Source organism: Oryzias latipes, chromosome 19, assembly GCF_053564925.1.
Source record: "Oryzias latipes strain Hd-rR chromosome 19, Olatipes_Hd-rR_3.1".
NCBI classification, from domain to species: domain Eukaryota; kingdom Metazoa; phylum Chordata; class Actinopteri; order Beloniformes; family Adrianichthyidae; genus Oryzias; species Oryzias latipes.
Window position 1 is genome coordinate 11,850,501 of NC_136255.1, and position 17,111 is coordinate 11,867,611.

Genomic DNA, 17,111 nt, shown 5'->3' on the forward strand with positions numbered 1-17,111 from the left:
TGGCATGGATGTATCTTAGGATCCCTTCTATCAGAAAAGCATGTTAGCCACAAGAAAATGCAAAATTTTAAAATGTATAAAATGTACATATAACAGTATTCTGGAGATAACACTCAAGTTTAAAGACTGAATTTTGTGCATGAACAGCCCTTATTGATCAGACTGGGGCAAATAGACATTGAATATTTTTGTACCAATTGAGGTCCCATCTTTATGAATGGCCATTTTTGGCTAACATGTTATCCTGAAAGAGGGGATCCTAAGGTATATTCATGCCAAATTTGGTGCTTTAACTACAAAATCCAAGATTTGACTGACAAATCAGCCTAACAATTTCTGCTAATTAAAGCATTTGTCTTTTTAGCTGGAGTTAGCCGTCATGACCTTATTTTATTAACAATGTGTTAAGAATGCAGAAGCTTACACCGCAAATACGGAATCTAAAAAATTATAAAAGGACTTTTGCTTTAAGAAACCTCTTCATATTTTTTTCTTGCAAAAAAATAATCTTGCTAAGACCGTTTTTTTTTAACCAAATTGGCAGAGTTTTTTCACTTTAAGAAAATCTTCCAATAGGGTAAGAATTTTTGACTTATTTCTAATGTGCCTGGTTTTTCTCCAGCAAAAACGTCCTAACTTTTACAGAATTGTAAAAGTATAATTACAGTAAAAGGAGATGTCTTCACTCTCATTCAGTCACAGAATGACAGCCAGTATGGACTCCTTCTCTGTTGATTGAAAACTACATCTATGTTGTAGTTAATATAATCAAATAAGTGGGCAGCTGGACTTGGGTTTTTTATTGAAGATGTTTCCCTTCTTCTCCAAGAGGCTTCAAGCCGTTGTTGTTTAATCAAAATGAAAGGATGTTTTGTGAAAGGCAGTTGTGGATCTCTCTGGATCCTCATTTTGGCTGTCAGAAGTCATTTATCTGTGTTGGCTGACTTCCTAGATTTGGTCAATTAGCAGACTCCACTGTAGTCCACACCAGAACATTGTTAAGGCACTAAGACTTCACTCCCATAGATGTAAAACAAGTATTCTTTTTTCTCTAATAGGGAAGGGTTTTGTTGTGAGACAAGGGAGAGTTTGTAGGGATTATTTTTGCATACATTTTGTAACGTTTGCAGATAGCCAAGTTTCTGTATTATCCATCCTTCTTAGACAAATGAAAGTAATTTTATAAATATGATGAAACATTTTGGTAAGTGTGCTTTACTATTTTTCATCATATTTCTAACATTTTTTTGTATTCGTCTCAGAAGGATGACTAACACAGAAACTTGACGATCCTATCGTCCCTCATCAGGATCTATTCTATCAGTCATCAAAATGTCTATTGAACAGTAAATTCTGTAGATTGTTCGATAAAGACAAGCAAAACTAAAATCCTAATCTCCGCACTATAGGGCGCACGGAATTATAAGGCGCACGTCAATGAATGGTCTATTTTTGAAAAAAGGAGGCAGACCTATAAGGTGCATTACATAACACAAGAGTCAGATATAAGTCCATCAGTCAGTAAGACTTTAATAACTGTGTTGACAATAACTCTAGAACATTTTTGTAACATGCTACACGTTACACACTTTAGAATTGTTAGCCGTGTTAGCAAAGTCACAATACCTGTAACTCCTAACCTTGTTTGCAACATGTAAAAAAACGGTTGATACAAATAAAACAAACGTTACTATGACTACGCTAACTCCTGGCCTTTGTTAAAAACACGTATGAAAAACACAGACCGACACCGCTATATATTAGCTGCGTTAGCATACTCACAATGACACCCAACTTTGTTTGCAACTCGTAAAAAAAGCCTGCCAAATCAAAGTTCTTTCTACAGTTCACTCCTTGTCCATGAATCCCAGAACAAGAATAATCTATATATAAGGCGCTCCAGGATATGAGGCGCATTGTCGTTTTTTGAAAAAGATTGAGGTTTAGAAGTGTGCCTTATAGTGTGGAAAGTATGGCAGTGTTATTTTTATCTCCTTAAAAATAAAAGAATATCTAACTGCAACATTTAAATCTATCAAATGTTTTGGGAATTATTTCTATTTTTCTTTTCCAAAGAGTCATTAAGGACTCTATTTGGGTCATCTGTAGACTATTCACTAACTATTGCATTTTGTTTATTTTATGTTTTACTTCTTACCATTCTAAAATTCCATGACATGTCGTTTAACTTTTCTATATGGTACCCTAAGATATGGATGCATTTTTATTAAGCCTGGGATATGCATAACATATTTTATTACTGTTTGGTAATGAACATAAACAAACACATTACTGCTTCTTCTGCATGTCACAAAATTATGTGTAATGGAAGCAATTTATGACATTGTTTTAAACGCATTTTGCGTGCAGTTAATTTGGAAACCATTTCATGTAGTTACATAACCACAACAGTTATTTAAATTTATGGATGTACATAGTAATAGATGGTAGAACTAAAGAACTAATATATTTAATCTGTTTCTTTTTTCCTGTTTTTTTGTGGTTCAGCAACTTCATCAGCTTAATTTAATGACTTTCTTTCATTTCAAAGGTTTTTACTCTGATTTTAAAGCATCAATTGTGTGCTATGCATTAAAAATTATTAGATGATAAAACATAATATGTTACCATAACACACAAAGAAAATGCTAATTAATAAGTGTCATTACGGGATTTACTACAATTATATCTCAAACCTTGAGGTAAACAAGTGAGCAGGAGCAGTAAAAGCAATAAAATACTCTATATGTTGTCTTGTGTTACCTGAAGTCATGTTTTTGATACATGGTAGAAAAAAACTCAGTGTTGTGTATCTGGTCTATGGCAGAAGCCACATTAGCATAATTATAAGGACTTTAATGTTTAACCATCACAAAATCTCCCCGAACAGCCAAATGAAGTAAAAAAAGGGTATTACAAACTCAAGCAATGGGATGTTACATAGTCAGAGGAAATAAAAATGTTGTTTAAATACAGAATATAGGAGTTCCGGTTATTTCCCCTACTCCTTGGGAGCTTGTAGTGACAAAAGCTGTGACATGATCCCTAAGTCAGGCTAGAAAGGAACCTATTTTTGTTGTGAGGTCATTGTTGCTTGAACATATGTTTCATGGTTTCCTGCTCGCTGCACTCTTGTCCAGCGCGGTGCTGCTCGCTCAGATTGCTTTGGACATGTGCACTCACCCAGTTTGGTAAACAGTGGTGCCTATAGACCATGTTCTAGTAATTCTTTTTAGCAGATAAAGATGCTACTGCGTGATGCACAGAAAAAGATCCACTGTTGATTTAGAGATTATTTAGAGATTATTTAAATTGAAGTTTTAGTGAAATTAAGTTTTCCGATGTGACTGGAGCATGGTTGTCTGTGACTGTCAACAGAAAAAAGGAGTGCTTGCCAGTTTCGACTGCGCGCCAATGTACTAGCAAAGCATTGTGGGATTTGTAGTAGTCGTGGTACAGTATATACTGCAGGCCAGCTCTAATGCACATTTGATATGATCTCGTGGGCCAATTATAATTACACTGCGGGGCAGTTTGGCCCCCGGGCCTGAGATTGACACGTGTGGTTTAAGGGATTGAATAAATATAAAAAACACTTAAACTTAGTCGTGAGTTTCTTCTTAATTTTGCTTCCTCTACCACATTTATCGCCTTGCACTTTGGTATTGACTGAAAGAGGTGGTGGGAGAGCATAAGGCTTTGTGGCCATGTTGGTACTGTTGTGGAGAAGCACAGAAAGGGATTCAACATAGTTCTTTCCATATTGATTGGCCACTTTTGGAGGAGCACTCTGTGATCAAAAGACCACTGGGAATGCTTTAAAGGGATAATCGCAGTAGAAAAAGTAAATCTGAAATGAAATTATTATTATTTAAATCATTTTTCGGAACTGAGTCAGAATGAAATAATGTCTAAATCCTCTTATATTTTGAATATAGTAATAGTGGCCTTGTCTTCGAAATCCTGTGACGTAGAAACTGCACTTTTCTGAATCGAGTTTGCTCATATAGATTAAATGGTGCAATGTCCACGCGATTGCACTATGGCCGTAAATTCCAATTGTGGATCATGTCAACAGCTTGTGTCACATTTCACAGCAGTTGGGAGAATTCCCTTTTGATGGCCTTGCAACCAATGCGATTACAAATCTCTATCAAGTTTAAACCAGGTATCATGGTCTGTCTAGCAGCTCTGCAGCCTCTGTTGTCACATTGTATCCTATGAATCTCTTATGATACGTCTACACCGGGATGGAAATGCCTGTTTGAGCGACCGCTTCCAATGAAAGTGTGTGTATATGTGCGTTTTGGGCATCCAAGTTTTAAGTGTAAAACACCCCACAATGGTTACGCTCTGAAAATTAAAGCAGTTGAACTTTGACATGCCTTTGACATTTCCTCTTTTAACTGTGACTACGAGCCGACGTTGTCCAAAAGTTTTGCCTTGCCCGCTACCTGCTTGTCCATGCCACTTGTTTACTCATGCTTTAGCTTAATCTGACTTGAGGCAAAAGCAAGCTGCACCAAAAAGCCTGCTCGATGTTTGCATTTTTACTTGTGTGCTGCTTCAAATTCATACGGTCTCTGTCTTTCTCCCTTTCTGTCCTTCTCCTCCCTGTCTCTCTGTCACTCCTCCTCATCCCCTTCCATCTCTCTGATCTGTGTGTTTCGTTGTGCGTTTATGCGTGTGTGTTGTCCTCCTCTCTATACGTGTGCGTGCTTTCTGCTCCCAGCCCCTCTGCGGAAAGCAAAGTTTGTGGAGAGCCCTCGCATTCCACAATCAGAGCTTGGCTTCCCTACAAACACCTCCACCACTGCCAGGAATCCAGACCTGGACACATATTTCCCTGGTAAGTTTTTTTATGTTGCACCTTGTGTGTCCACAAAAGCATATGAGAAATGGGTGAAACTTATGAGTTTGGTAGTTTTTTCTCACCAGCTGCTGTGGGATAAAACTCCGAGGTCATTAATCAAATCGCTCGTGCCAACAGTGCCCATCCTCATTGCCTCCTCCCTCTCAGACTCTTTAATCCTCCTTTGCTGCTTTCTCTGAGCTTGTTTAGTTGCCACTACTGTTTTATGTTAACTTCACTGTCGGCTTTTGCTTTGTAATCCTGCTGATGGTTCAGATCCCCTCCCCTTGCCCTCTACCCCAGCAATTCTCCGTCAAACCCGCCTTTCCCGCCGCACTTGCTTGGATATTAAAGCGGTTCAGTTGAGGACAGAGCTCTGCTGGGACTTGGTTCCGGGTATATCTGCTTTCTCATCTAGCAGTGTAAGCTTACGTACTTTGGTTGACTCAACCCCTTGTGGTTTTGTGGATCTCTTAGGTTGATGGCAGGGAAGGCTCTTAAGTTTTAAAGCGAAAAACCTTAGAAAAATGGTCTTTCTGTCTTTTGCCGTCTGTCAGCCTCTTCTGCTGAATTTCTGCCCCGTGGGAACACCAAGTAGGTGATTTATACTAGAAGGTAGTTTGTAGAAATGAGACATTTCTCTGGTCCACTTGGATCAACTCTTTAGTTTTGGTGTTGACCTTAACTGTGTTGATGAGCTGTGGTATTTTAAGGCTTAAATAATATTTTGAGGAAATAAAATGGTTCATTACTCACAAAAGTTCCTGTTTGTGCAATGGCAACATGAAGCTTTGAGGACCGGGTGGATAGTCTCATCTCCTGGAGGACAGATGGACACATGAGCTTTTAACATGCCCTCCATGGCACGAGTAGCAGCAGGAAGGTGACTTAAGCATCTGACTGCATGCCAGTCCTCCCGCTGCTTCTGCTGACCCGCACTCTCAACAGGAGCAGTCCAGTTATCTTTGTTGGTCATCTTTGTTTATGGCCAACAAAGACGTGTGGTTTTGTTAAGAGATTTGCTAAATTTCTTGTGAAACTCCTTACCAATCATTCTCTAAATGGAACATTTCAATAATTGCTGGAGTTCTGCCATTTTTATGGCAATTAAAGTGGATGTTTATGTGTTTTTAAATCATAATATATTCACTTAAAGTGGCTTTACTTGGACTGGAGCTTCTCTACAGGTAAATGTAGTTTTAATATTTTGGTTTAGTTTGAAGAGTTTTTGCTTATAAATAAAGTTAATGTTTTTATTTGAAACCAATAGACCAATAGACATCTGTAGTGAAATAAACAGCTTATCATTATATTTGTCAGATTAATCGTTCTTGCTCTGATACCTTTTTTTATTTTCTTACTAATTATTATTTTTTTCAATGGTATTTTTCTGTAGTGCAGATTATTCAAGTTATAAACTGGCCAATCAGATGTCTCAATAAAAGTATGTGGTCCAGCATTTCAAATGCTGATTGACAGATTCTTCCGAAACCCTCTTTCAAGTGATAGGTGGTGGACTTCCAACAAGCTCACTCCTGATTGGTAAGAGTGGTTGTCATAGAAACCATGACTCGGATCAACAACATTTTACAAAATTGTTTAATAATAAACGTACACATCCTAAAATTCTTTTTCCTACTAAACAGGAAGTGACACCGCTTGAAAACAACATTGCTTCCAATAAAATGAGAGGAATTCTGGGAGCACACAACATCCCAGAAGAATTCCAGAAGTGACACAACTCTCAGACTCTGACACAGCTCTGAAGTGACTTTTTCTATTTTTGAAGAGACTTGTGCCTTAGTTACAACTGTCCTCACGGGTGGATATGGGTTAGTATACAGGAGACAAAATGGGCAAACTTGTACGGGACACGCAGGTGCCCAAGAAATGTCGAGGTCGTAGACCGCTTGGTGAGCATGTAGATCGAAAATGTTCCTTTATTTTCTACGGGCATACTGGAAGTGACAGGTTGTTTTGAACCCTTAACACGTAAGGGTAGGTAAGGGGCAAGTAGGTGAGGCGTCTTATACCGATTTTTCTTTTTTTTTTTACCCCCAAACTCTGCGTGCTTGGCAAGAGGCTTTTTTGTGCTGTTCAAGTGATAAGTGGGGAAATTAGACAAAGTGTACGGTAGAGACAAAACCCCTTGGGTCCAGTATTGGGTCAATAAGGGTAGTACACACACCTTACTAATGACTAGAGGCTACCTTACGTCAGAATCACTTGTGCATCATAAGTGCAAACGACTAACATTATCCCTACAATACTTTTATACACACTTTTACCACAAGACAAAGGTACATTCCATTTTTACAACGTTTCTTGAAGGGGTTGTACGAGGAACAGGGGCGTGTGACTAATTCCTTAGCTGAGCGGTTTTATTTTATACAAGATCCAAATGGCCATGCAAAGTTGTAGGAAGCACTCAAGTTTTCCTGGATAGATTTTTAATTTGTGTTTAGTCATTATGTTCTCATATTATTATGTCATATTTTTATCTTGATGTGTATTTTGTCTCACATTATCTAAAGAGTAGGTCAAACACACTGAACGAGGCTATCCTACAAATGATATTAGTGGAACAACTGGAAAGAATTCTGCTTTACATGTCATTCTTTCTCCCTTCTTTTGCTGTGACCCCGACTTGAGAAGTGCAGCAACTTTGTGAAAAGCTGATAAAGTAGCACATTGTAACAGCTGAATTTGTAAAAGCTTTAAAAGAAATGCAAGGTTTTTTACTTTTCTCATAATGTCTTTCCTAAGCTCAGTAAAAAAGTAAGATCTTTTTCATCATCAAAACATTTTTCCACACAGAATTCAGACATTATTTGCAAATAGTTTCTCCTTGGGACTCATAATGAAATATTAAACCATTTTTCCCCCTTAATTCAGTAAACAGAATAAATTGTTTATTGTCAACATAAATTTATATATTTTTAAATCGCAAAGGAAACATAAAAAGTTTTACTAACACATTAGCTGGCGAAAATTGTGTGTAGATACCGTCTGCAGATCGTGGTGCTCTCCTGACAGTTAGTGACTTTGTTTGTGTGAACCCTTCAAATGCTTTTGCAAAGATAAAATCACAGCTCTGTGCATCAGGAAAACTAAATCTAGACACCTGATCTCAATGTCAGCATTCCCCTTGCAGGTTTTCATATGCCTGTATAGATATGTTTAGCATTGTCCTTAAAGTTCCTTGTTTGTTTTTGAGTCTCACATCACTCAATTAAGTCCCACTCCAATCATCTTTTGATCTATTTTAAAAGCGTTCCTAGTGATCCCTTAATTATGAAAATGCTGATGAAGCAAAATCAATAACACTGTGTCGTTTTCTAAGACATAGGTTTTGTGGAGCAGCAGTAGTTCATTAAAAATTTGCCTCTGAATTGTGAGCGGGACTGTTCCCTGTCCTCATATCCTATCCTCTCTTTGTTTACACTCTCTTGGGCTAGCTTACAGCCCCTCACTACCACAACCCAACATTACCGGTGCAACAAAAATGGCGAGCTATGCAGACGTATAGTTTTGAGCCAAATACCAGCTCAGACGAGGGAAACAAAGACGTGCAGGGATCTTACTCTCTACAAGTCTATACATCCGAATGGAGGGGAGCAGGTATCGACTGCTTACAACGATTTGAATACAGAAATTCTCATTAATGCAAGTTTAATCTTAATTTTCTTTATATATTTCCTCCATCATGTAAAAATGCTACCAGAACATGTTAAAAATACAAAAAATAATATTTTCATTGAGGTGGGTCTTAAAAGCTCGTTTACAGTTGAATGTGAGAACCAAGTTGTGTTATTTTCTAAAAGGGATTTTGTATACGGTAAAATACCTATTTAAACTCACTCAAGGACAGGTGAAGAAGAAACAAGGGTGCTGTTAAAACCATCACCGTTTCGATCTGGTCCAGTCACCTGCCAGCCGCACACATGGCTCCTCTTGGTGCGAGAGGGCAGCTCCGAGGATGGCCAGGCAGAAACAGATGCGCTTGCACAGAAACACATTCTTAGCTGCGTGCAAAGATAGTTTCTATGGCAACCATCTGTCTCCTTTGCAGCTCAGGAATTCAGTGAACAGTGAGCCTATATATGTTGGCATGGACTGGATGAAAAAGGGTTCTTTTTGGTCTAAAATTAACCTCTTTTTTTAATCAATTATTTTGTTGCTGGACGTAAACACAAAATGATAAAATGATCACAGCTTCATTAGGAGTTTTCTAATGATGTTCAGTGTGTGTGTAGCAATGTAGACCTCTGTAGTTTCAGTATTACCGTCATAACCTGAACTTAAAGCACAAAGGGTGGAACTGGAAATGGAATGAGGAGTTAATTTACTTAACAATTAAGACAATTTATGGTTTGACCAACCAAAGGTAACTCCTTGAGCCAGAAGCTGCAACTCAACATATGATAATGCTGTTTAAAGAGATCGTTGATCTTCTGCTTAAGGGGAGGGGTTTTGCTCCCACAATTGCGGCGGCCCTAAGGTGCAAATCAACAAATTATCTCAACGCAAAAACATATTAATGATCACAATGACAATTAAAAAAAACGCAAAAGGATTAAAAAAAACCATCGCATTTGAGGAAATCAAAACAAATTTATCAAGTTCTGGAAAAAAAATGATACAAAATAAAAATAAAATATTTCGGAAAACACAAGTAATGTCTAGATATGAAATGTTAGAAAATGAAACAAAAGCAAAAATGTGAAAGGTAGGTACTATGGGACATCACATTGTCATTATGGGATAATAACGTTATGCTTCGTACTAACCTTAAAACTTTTATTAGTGTGCAGACATTAAAGATGCACTTGAAAACTAAAACATCAAAAATCAAGCGTCATCATTCAATCAGGCTTCCATAGTACCTACCTTTTCATGTTTTTTATTATGTTTTATTTTTTTATGTTTTCAAAAACGTTTCGTTTTTATTTTGTCTGTAATTTTTTTCGGAATTGCGTTTTGGTTTCTGGAATTGAGTTTTAATTTCCAAATTGAAAAGTTTTTTACTATTGCTTTTTAAATTGTTGTTGTGATCTTTAATATGAATTTACGTTGAGTGATTTGTCGGTGCGTTTTAGGGCCACCGTACATGAACACAAACTGCTCATAAAACACAAAGGCTGCAAAAGGAAGAAAATAAAAGAGGAAATTTAAAAAGTGGAAATGAAAGAAAATACTGGATTACCGTGTCAGCAATTTGCTAAGGACTACAGAGGTAGGACTTCAAATCTGTTATAGCTCCTTAACAAATGATTAATAAATAGGTAGTGAATGAAATGTATTTATTAAATGAAAAGTATTTATAAAATACTTGTTAAATAACAGTTAACAGTTTGTTAAGGGTTGATAAATGTGCATTACAGATAGCCAATAGATAAATAAGTTGACTAAGTATAGCGTAGAGATATAGAGATATAGATATTAGTATTAGTTAGTAGCTTATATTATTTATTTGGATACTATTCTAAAGTTGAAAATGCTCCTCATTTACTAACCTTTAATACATTTTGGATAGTTGTTAAAAACAACAACAACCCAGTAACCTATATAAACTATTAAGTTATACTTATTAAGTTATTAAGAAGTAACATACTAACACCTTGTTCGTGATCCATCAATAATTAATAGGGTACAGTTATAAATCATGAAAAAGTAATTAATAATTTGCTAACAAACAGCTTGTTCATGTGCAATCTATTAATAAGTAATATGGTACAGTTACAAAACAATAACAAATAATTATCAAATAATTAATAACTTGCTAATTAACCCGTAGTTAGTCATCTGTTGGTTATCTATAAAGCCCATTTATAAATCAATAACGAACTGTTACGTGTCATTTTACAAGTCATTGATAACTCCTTAACTAACAGTTTATTAAGGACTTGTTAAATACCTATAACGAATTATAAAGTGTTACCAACTTCAAAGGCAGAGTAAATCGCAGACCCTGCTTGATCTTGGTTAGGGTCACAAACCCCCTTTCAAAAGCAGTGGAATAACCTTTGGCTTATGTATTCACTATTCAGGATGAGCGGACCATCAACTCAGATGCATTCTGCTTTGCTTCTTTTCCCGTCGAGGTAATTGGTGAATCTTGTGCATTCATTGTGCTCACAGTGAACCCAGATACTCCTCTAAGCAGTGATGGCCGGCCCACCAAAACCCGTGCCTGATTAACTTGTTTGGAAGCTGACACGCGCCTTGATTACCTAATTATTGCTCGCTGCTGTGCGTGTTTTTATTGAAGCTCTGCAGCATGTCATTTTGATTCGATTCAAAGGTTTCATTTTTCTTTCTCCTGTCTCAGAGAGTGCCTATCTTACTTACTCTCAGACAGACTCTAGAGTCAATCTAATGAGGATCCTGCCAGTGATCTGCCTCTTCTGCCATCCCCGAGTGAACAGAGAGGGGAGCCCAGGCTTTAGATTGCCTGTCTATCCCCACAAGGTGCTCTGAGGAGTGAGGGACCACAGGCTTTAGACAAGCTGTCTTCAGAGGAGTGGGGTGGTGGCTGGGACTGTCTAATGGCTGTCAGTTAAGGCTTCATGTGGCTACCTGCTTGTCTGGTTCAACCTGCTTTGGTGTGAATGAGAAAACTGGTCCTGCCACTTACTGATCTCGCTGTTGTTTGTTTGGACTCCAGCCATCTGGATCTGTTTGCTTCAGTCTCATTAATGTCCAAACCAATTCAGAGACGTGGACATCCAATCAAGTTTGGACACTAGTTAGTTTATTTACAACCAGGAGAGTAAAAACTTCAAACTGGGGGAATAGCAAACAGGGCGAGACTGAATTAGAGCTGGTGTAGCAGGGCACCTCCAGGTGTTGTTGAAAACCTGACACCGACATTGATGGGTTTGTTTGTGGGTGGAAAGTAGCCAGGCAACCGGGGGGTAGGATGAAGTCATGTTGGGGTTTCTTGCTTTGACTCCTGTTTTACGGCTGAGAGCTAACACCCCCTCCGTGTTTGTCGATTGCTTCTGGTGCACGACGTGTCTGTAAATAGGATAAAGATGTGGGTACACGCCCGCTTTGTCCTGAAAAGTTGTTCTCCCTGTGACTCACTCGCGCATGCAGGTGATGGGCGTTCCTCATTGCGTCACTCAGGTTGCAGCGGTGACGAGTGGTGCGGAAGGAGCAGTGTTTTTGCCTTCCTACCATTCACTGTGAAACTGTTTTCTAGACAGTTGGAGACTTCCGCTGGCTGAGGAGTTTTTGTTAGAGGATTCGCTAAAGAAACGTCCCGTTTTCTATGGAATGCATTCACAATGCACAGCTTTAAGCAACAAAAAAACTCAGGTAGTGTTTCCTTTGTGTTCTCAGGGGCAGATCCCTTGTATCCTGTGTGCAAGTTTGATCTTTTTAGATGAAAAAGTGAAACATTTTTTTGTGTTTTACTGTTGTTCAGACAAAGCTAGCAAAGTCTTGTTTTTTTATACACAGATATGAAACTGAAACCCTCTTTTAGTGTCATATTAAGCTGCTGGTGTGTTTTCCGCCCACCACTGACACTCGTTCGCATGCTTCTTTCTCCTCTGTTCCTCTCCCACATCTTCCTCATCCTCCTCCTTCTGTCTATCTGCCTCTGCAGGGGAGTCAAGCCAGGAGCTGGGGCCCCCTCCATCGGTGGATGAGGCTGCCAACACATTGATGACGCGGTTGGGTTTCCTTCTGGGAGATAAAGTGAGTGAGGGGCCAGTTGGTACCCATTACAGCATGGAGGAACCCGAGGCAAGACAGGTAACACTCAGAACCACACCTGCACACATAATAAGAATAAATCAATGTCATCGTCAGAACCTACAATGCATTTTTAAATCTGAATTTAATTTTAAAATATCTATTTGTCCAGAGCTTGTTTTTTAATAAACAAAAGCTTTTAGTAAACAATGGTGCTTAGCCATCCTTTCTCCAACATGTTGTCATAATATGACTGGACCTTCCATCTGAAATAAATAAATCAGCTTTCACCTTTTAAGTGGCTCCTGAGTAGCATTTAATCCACAAATATTCTTCATTAATCCTCTAAAATAACTTTGTCCCTGATTTTCTGATCTCCATTTTTGCCCTTGAGCTCACACAGTACAATATTTCTAACCTCAAGCTGAAATATATTTAATTTTATAAAGGAACTGCCCCAGGCCTGTTAAATAAATTCAATGCATGACATGGATGTACAGTTTTGTTGAGTTGTAGGTGATTTATGTAACTTTGTTAAAAATGTGCTGTTTTTGACACATTTAAGTTCAACTTTGGACAAATTAATCCTGTTTAAATGGTAAATTAGTCATTACAAAAACTAAAGTCTGCATATGTTTTTTGATTTAACTTTATTACATCTGAAACTAGAAACAAAATGATTTTTTTCTGGTCTAACTGTCCAACTTGATAATATTTTGAAATTTTGTAAACTTTACTATTTAAATAAAAAAAATACTACAAAAAAAAAGACAAATAATTTATTGCAAAGTTTTATACATTTTTCTTCATCCACTATTAATATATTTTATGAAAACAATTAATAGTCCCACCCCGATCATCTTCAACCATCAGCATCAACATGGAAAAACATTGTTATTGAGTGATGTTTATTAATATTATTGAACTGCTGGAAGATCCAGCCACATTTTATCTTCAGTGCTCTCACTGATGAAAGGAGGTTTAGTCTAAAATCTCTTCATACCCAAAGAAAACCCTATCTTTAATTCAGATCAGTCGTTTTTTTCCCACTTTGCAGAAAAGCAGCCCCAAATCATGATGTTTCAACCCCCATGCTTCACAGTGGGTATGGTGTACTCACCATTATTTTCCCTCCAAACACGGCGAGTGGCGTTTATACCAGAGTTCCATTTCTTTTGTCTCAGCTGACCACATGACATTCTCCCAATCCTCGTGTGGATCATCCAGTTTGCCTCTGGAGAACTCCGGGCACTTACTGGTTTAAGCAGCAGGGACATTTAGAGCACTACAGGATTTTAATCCATGACAACGTAGTGTGTTATAGTAACTTTTGTTAGCTCTCTTCAGATTTCTGTTTCCTCACTGTCCTGAAAATCATGTGGTGAGAATTTGGATGAAGCTCCAGGTGGAGGCGGTTGGATGCAGAAACTCTCTTACAGACATCAGATAACACATCTTATCATCTAATTACACCTCTTTGAGTAACAAATTCTTCAGAATTTCTCTTTTTCTTTCACTTTGATATTACTATATGAAAACAGGCATCTTGGTTCACATCAAATGTGCCAGAGCACCAAAACCCTTCTATTAATGTGTTGCGCAACAAACAGCCCCTGGCACAGCGAGCGGGCTGCTTTCTCTACCCAAACCTAATTTGACACGAATTTTCAAACTGTGGGAGGAAACTGTTGTAGCGCAGAGATTGTGAAGAAGTAGGGAGGTGGGGAAAGGGGTCCAACCTGTTGATGAGGCAGCCGTCTGCACTACAACAGTGTGGATAAGCGATTACACTGATAGACAGCCTGCTCTTGATGGGGGCACAGCTGAAGCAATAGGGGTGTGAAAATTGAAATAAGGTTATTTAAGCAGTTCTTTTTTTGAGATGTGACTCATGCCAGGATACACCATGTTCACTGCATAAAACCTCCAGTATTGCAGTTATTTTTAATTAATTTCCACCAAAACTGACAGGTTTTCTAGTGCCTGCATGTTTTTGCTGATCGTTGAGTGAGGCTTTTGTTGCATTTTGCTTGAGGTTTCCTTTCTTTAAGTTGATGCCAGCAGACACAGGCAAGCATATGAAACACAATATGCTGAAAAAGCAATTTCTGGTTCCTCTTTGCAGCTCAGCAGCGACCTGATACAAGATAACCTTTGCAGTGCTCTGCAAATTCCAGTTAACATTTTAAATAGATTCTATTATGATACATTATCAGATTTAAAGAAAAAAGTGCTGAAATTTGTGAAAAAGGTTGCTCTTTCTATTGGGGAAAAATGCTGCGGCTCCTCCTGAAACAGCTCATACTTTAAAAATTATTTGAGTTTTTTTTTTTTATATATTATGTAAGCATTTTAAAATAATGTTTAAAGTACAAGCTGTTTATTGATTCTCCATATTGCCTGACACTGGATGATTATATTTTATTATGGCAGTAAGTAGCGTCATAAATCCTGTTGTCTGGTAATGTGTCTTTGGTCTTCTCTTTAACTTACAGTAGAAGGATGCAGTTATCAGGCTACTACTATTCTGAAATGAGAGGATGGTTGGTGGCAAGATATGATACTGGGATGGACACTTTTGACCTTTTTCTGCTTTTTACCCTTATGTGGAAAAGAGTATTCAGCCGATTTCTGTAATATCTGAAACTCTTTTTCAATCTGGGTTTTTTCTCTTTCTCGAAACCAAGATTTTTTTTGTTACATCTTTCAGCTTTTTTCTCTCATTTTCAGTCCACTTTTTTGTACCTGACCAATGAATTATTCAATTCCCAACACTAACTAGGAAAATTCCTTTTCTCTTTGGAGGGAAAATATATCATAAATCTTTTGCAAACTGCTGTGGTTAGAATCTTTTTGTTATTTAGAGTAAACAACTCTAATTAGAACAAATGATGTACGGATAAAAAGTTATAGAAAAAACGTTGGACTAATTTATGAGTTTTTGACATTGCTTTTTATCAGTGCATTATTTCAAGTTTAAACCTCCATTTTTGTGGAGGTTTTTTTATTTATTTATTTATTAATTTCTAAAGCAACAAAAACTCAGAGAAAATCATTTAAAAAATCGTGTAATGAGCAAACAACAATAAAGATTAACTTTTTAGTTGGCTCATACTAAGCCTGATGTAATATAATAAAACAGTAAATAATAAATCCTTCTTAAATTCAGCACACCTATTTAAAGGGCCTATATTATACTTTTCGTGAGCCTTTTAGAGTACATTATAACCATGAATATGAAAATATATTACCTTTGGCACACAAAAGAACGCATTTCTTATGAAATTATTTTCGCGAGCTCATTTTTGTACCTACAAGTAAGATGACTCGATCTCTTAGGCACCGCCTTTGGCTCTGTGTGTGTGCTGCATTTTTCATATGGTCAACCTAGAGCCAGCCTTGGCGGCATGTCTGTGTTTCGCCAACAAAACGACATCCAAACTTTTGCAAATATGGATGTGCATAATGTGCATAGGAAAACTAAAGCGTTTTGCTGATCACCGCTAGCTCGTGCGGTGCTTGAAGCGCAGCCTCTTCCTGGAAGGGGCTGTTCCTCACATTCATATGACCCGCTCGTTTTCATGGATTGGGTTGGGAGGGGCTGGTGCACTGAGAGCAGGTTTTTGGAGGAATACTCAGAAAGGCGTGAATTGATCAAAATATGGCTTTGAGGTTGTTTTTCACAAGCAATTAAAATTATAAAACACGCAAAAGCTCGTTGATTTTGGATGATATATGCCTTTCGACATGAACATACTGGTGTTCAGTAGGACTTTCATCACCATTTGGTGCAATGGTTTAACATACGGTTCGGTTTTAAACCAAGAATTGTGGCATCCCTAATAAATACACATATATTTATAGTCAGACAGACCTATAATTGCTTTACACCAGTGTTGGTAAATTTTGGTCAGATGCTGTTTGAAACTGAGCTAAATGACCTCAGCAATAAGCAGAACAAAGTGACCTTAAGCTGCAGGAGCAGTTAATTGCCCTTCACTGCTTGAACAACTGCGGTGCTACGAGTTCAGCTCAGTCCCTGTGCAGCAACATTTAAGGTCAAATCCTCACAAGACCAAGATCATTAGCCCAGATCTGCAATCCAGATCTGTGAATTTGGTCTGTGAAGTTGTTAAAGACCAACCATTAAGAAATGTATTTGGCAGTAAGGAGTAAGATTGTTACCATTGTACTATTAAATGAACACAATGACATTTATTTTAAATGAGTTTCTAAAACAAATCTTTAATTTAATCAAACCTCTACTATGTAAATTATTTGAATGCAAAATGTAGTCAAACTTGATCACATGAGAAATGTTACATTTTGATTTCAGCTCATCAGTGTTAAATTTGAATGTCCTCCATGTTGATCAGGTTTGTTTTTTTCCAACTAACTTCTAGAGTCTTAAACCATGCATATTCGCAAAAAGTAAAGGAAAGAACCCAAAAGAAAATGTTTTTGAGTACCAAAATCTTTTGCTTTGAACTGATTTGGCCATTTTTGATAAAGTTATTGCTGCAGTTGTGCCACATCCTTTCATTCAAACCATGCA

At 37.6% G+C, this 17,111-nt stretch overlaps 1 protein-coding gene across 22 annotated transcripts in view; it reads left to right on the plus strand.

Moving 5' to 3' along the window:
* Positions 1-17,111, plus strand: part of tanc2b (tetratricopeptide repeat, ankyrin repeat and coiled-coil containing 2b) — a 184,998-nt gene that overhangs the window by 120,325 nt on the left and 47,562 nt on the right. For 13 of the 22 annotated variants that reach the window (XM_023949338.2, XM_023949340.2, XM_023949341.2 and 10 more), the window contains 2 exons: positions 4,733-4,849; positions 12,468-12,616. In XM_023949338.2, the coding sequence (XP_023805106.1) occupies positions 4,733-4,849; positions 12,468-12,616 (266 nt within the window). Of the gene's footprint in view, positions 1-4,732; positions 4,850-10,935; positions 10,957-12,027; positions 12,176-12,467; positions 12,617-17,111 lie in introns of those variants that run through there. The other 9 variants (XM_023949343.2, XM_078937044.1, XM_078937050.1 and 6 more) reach the window with 3 other exon arrangements.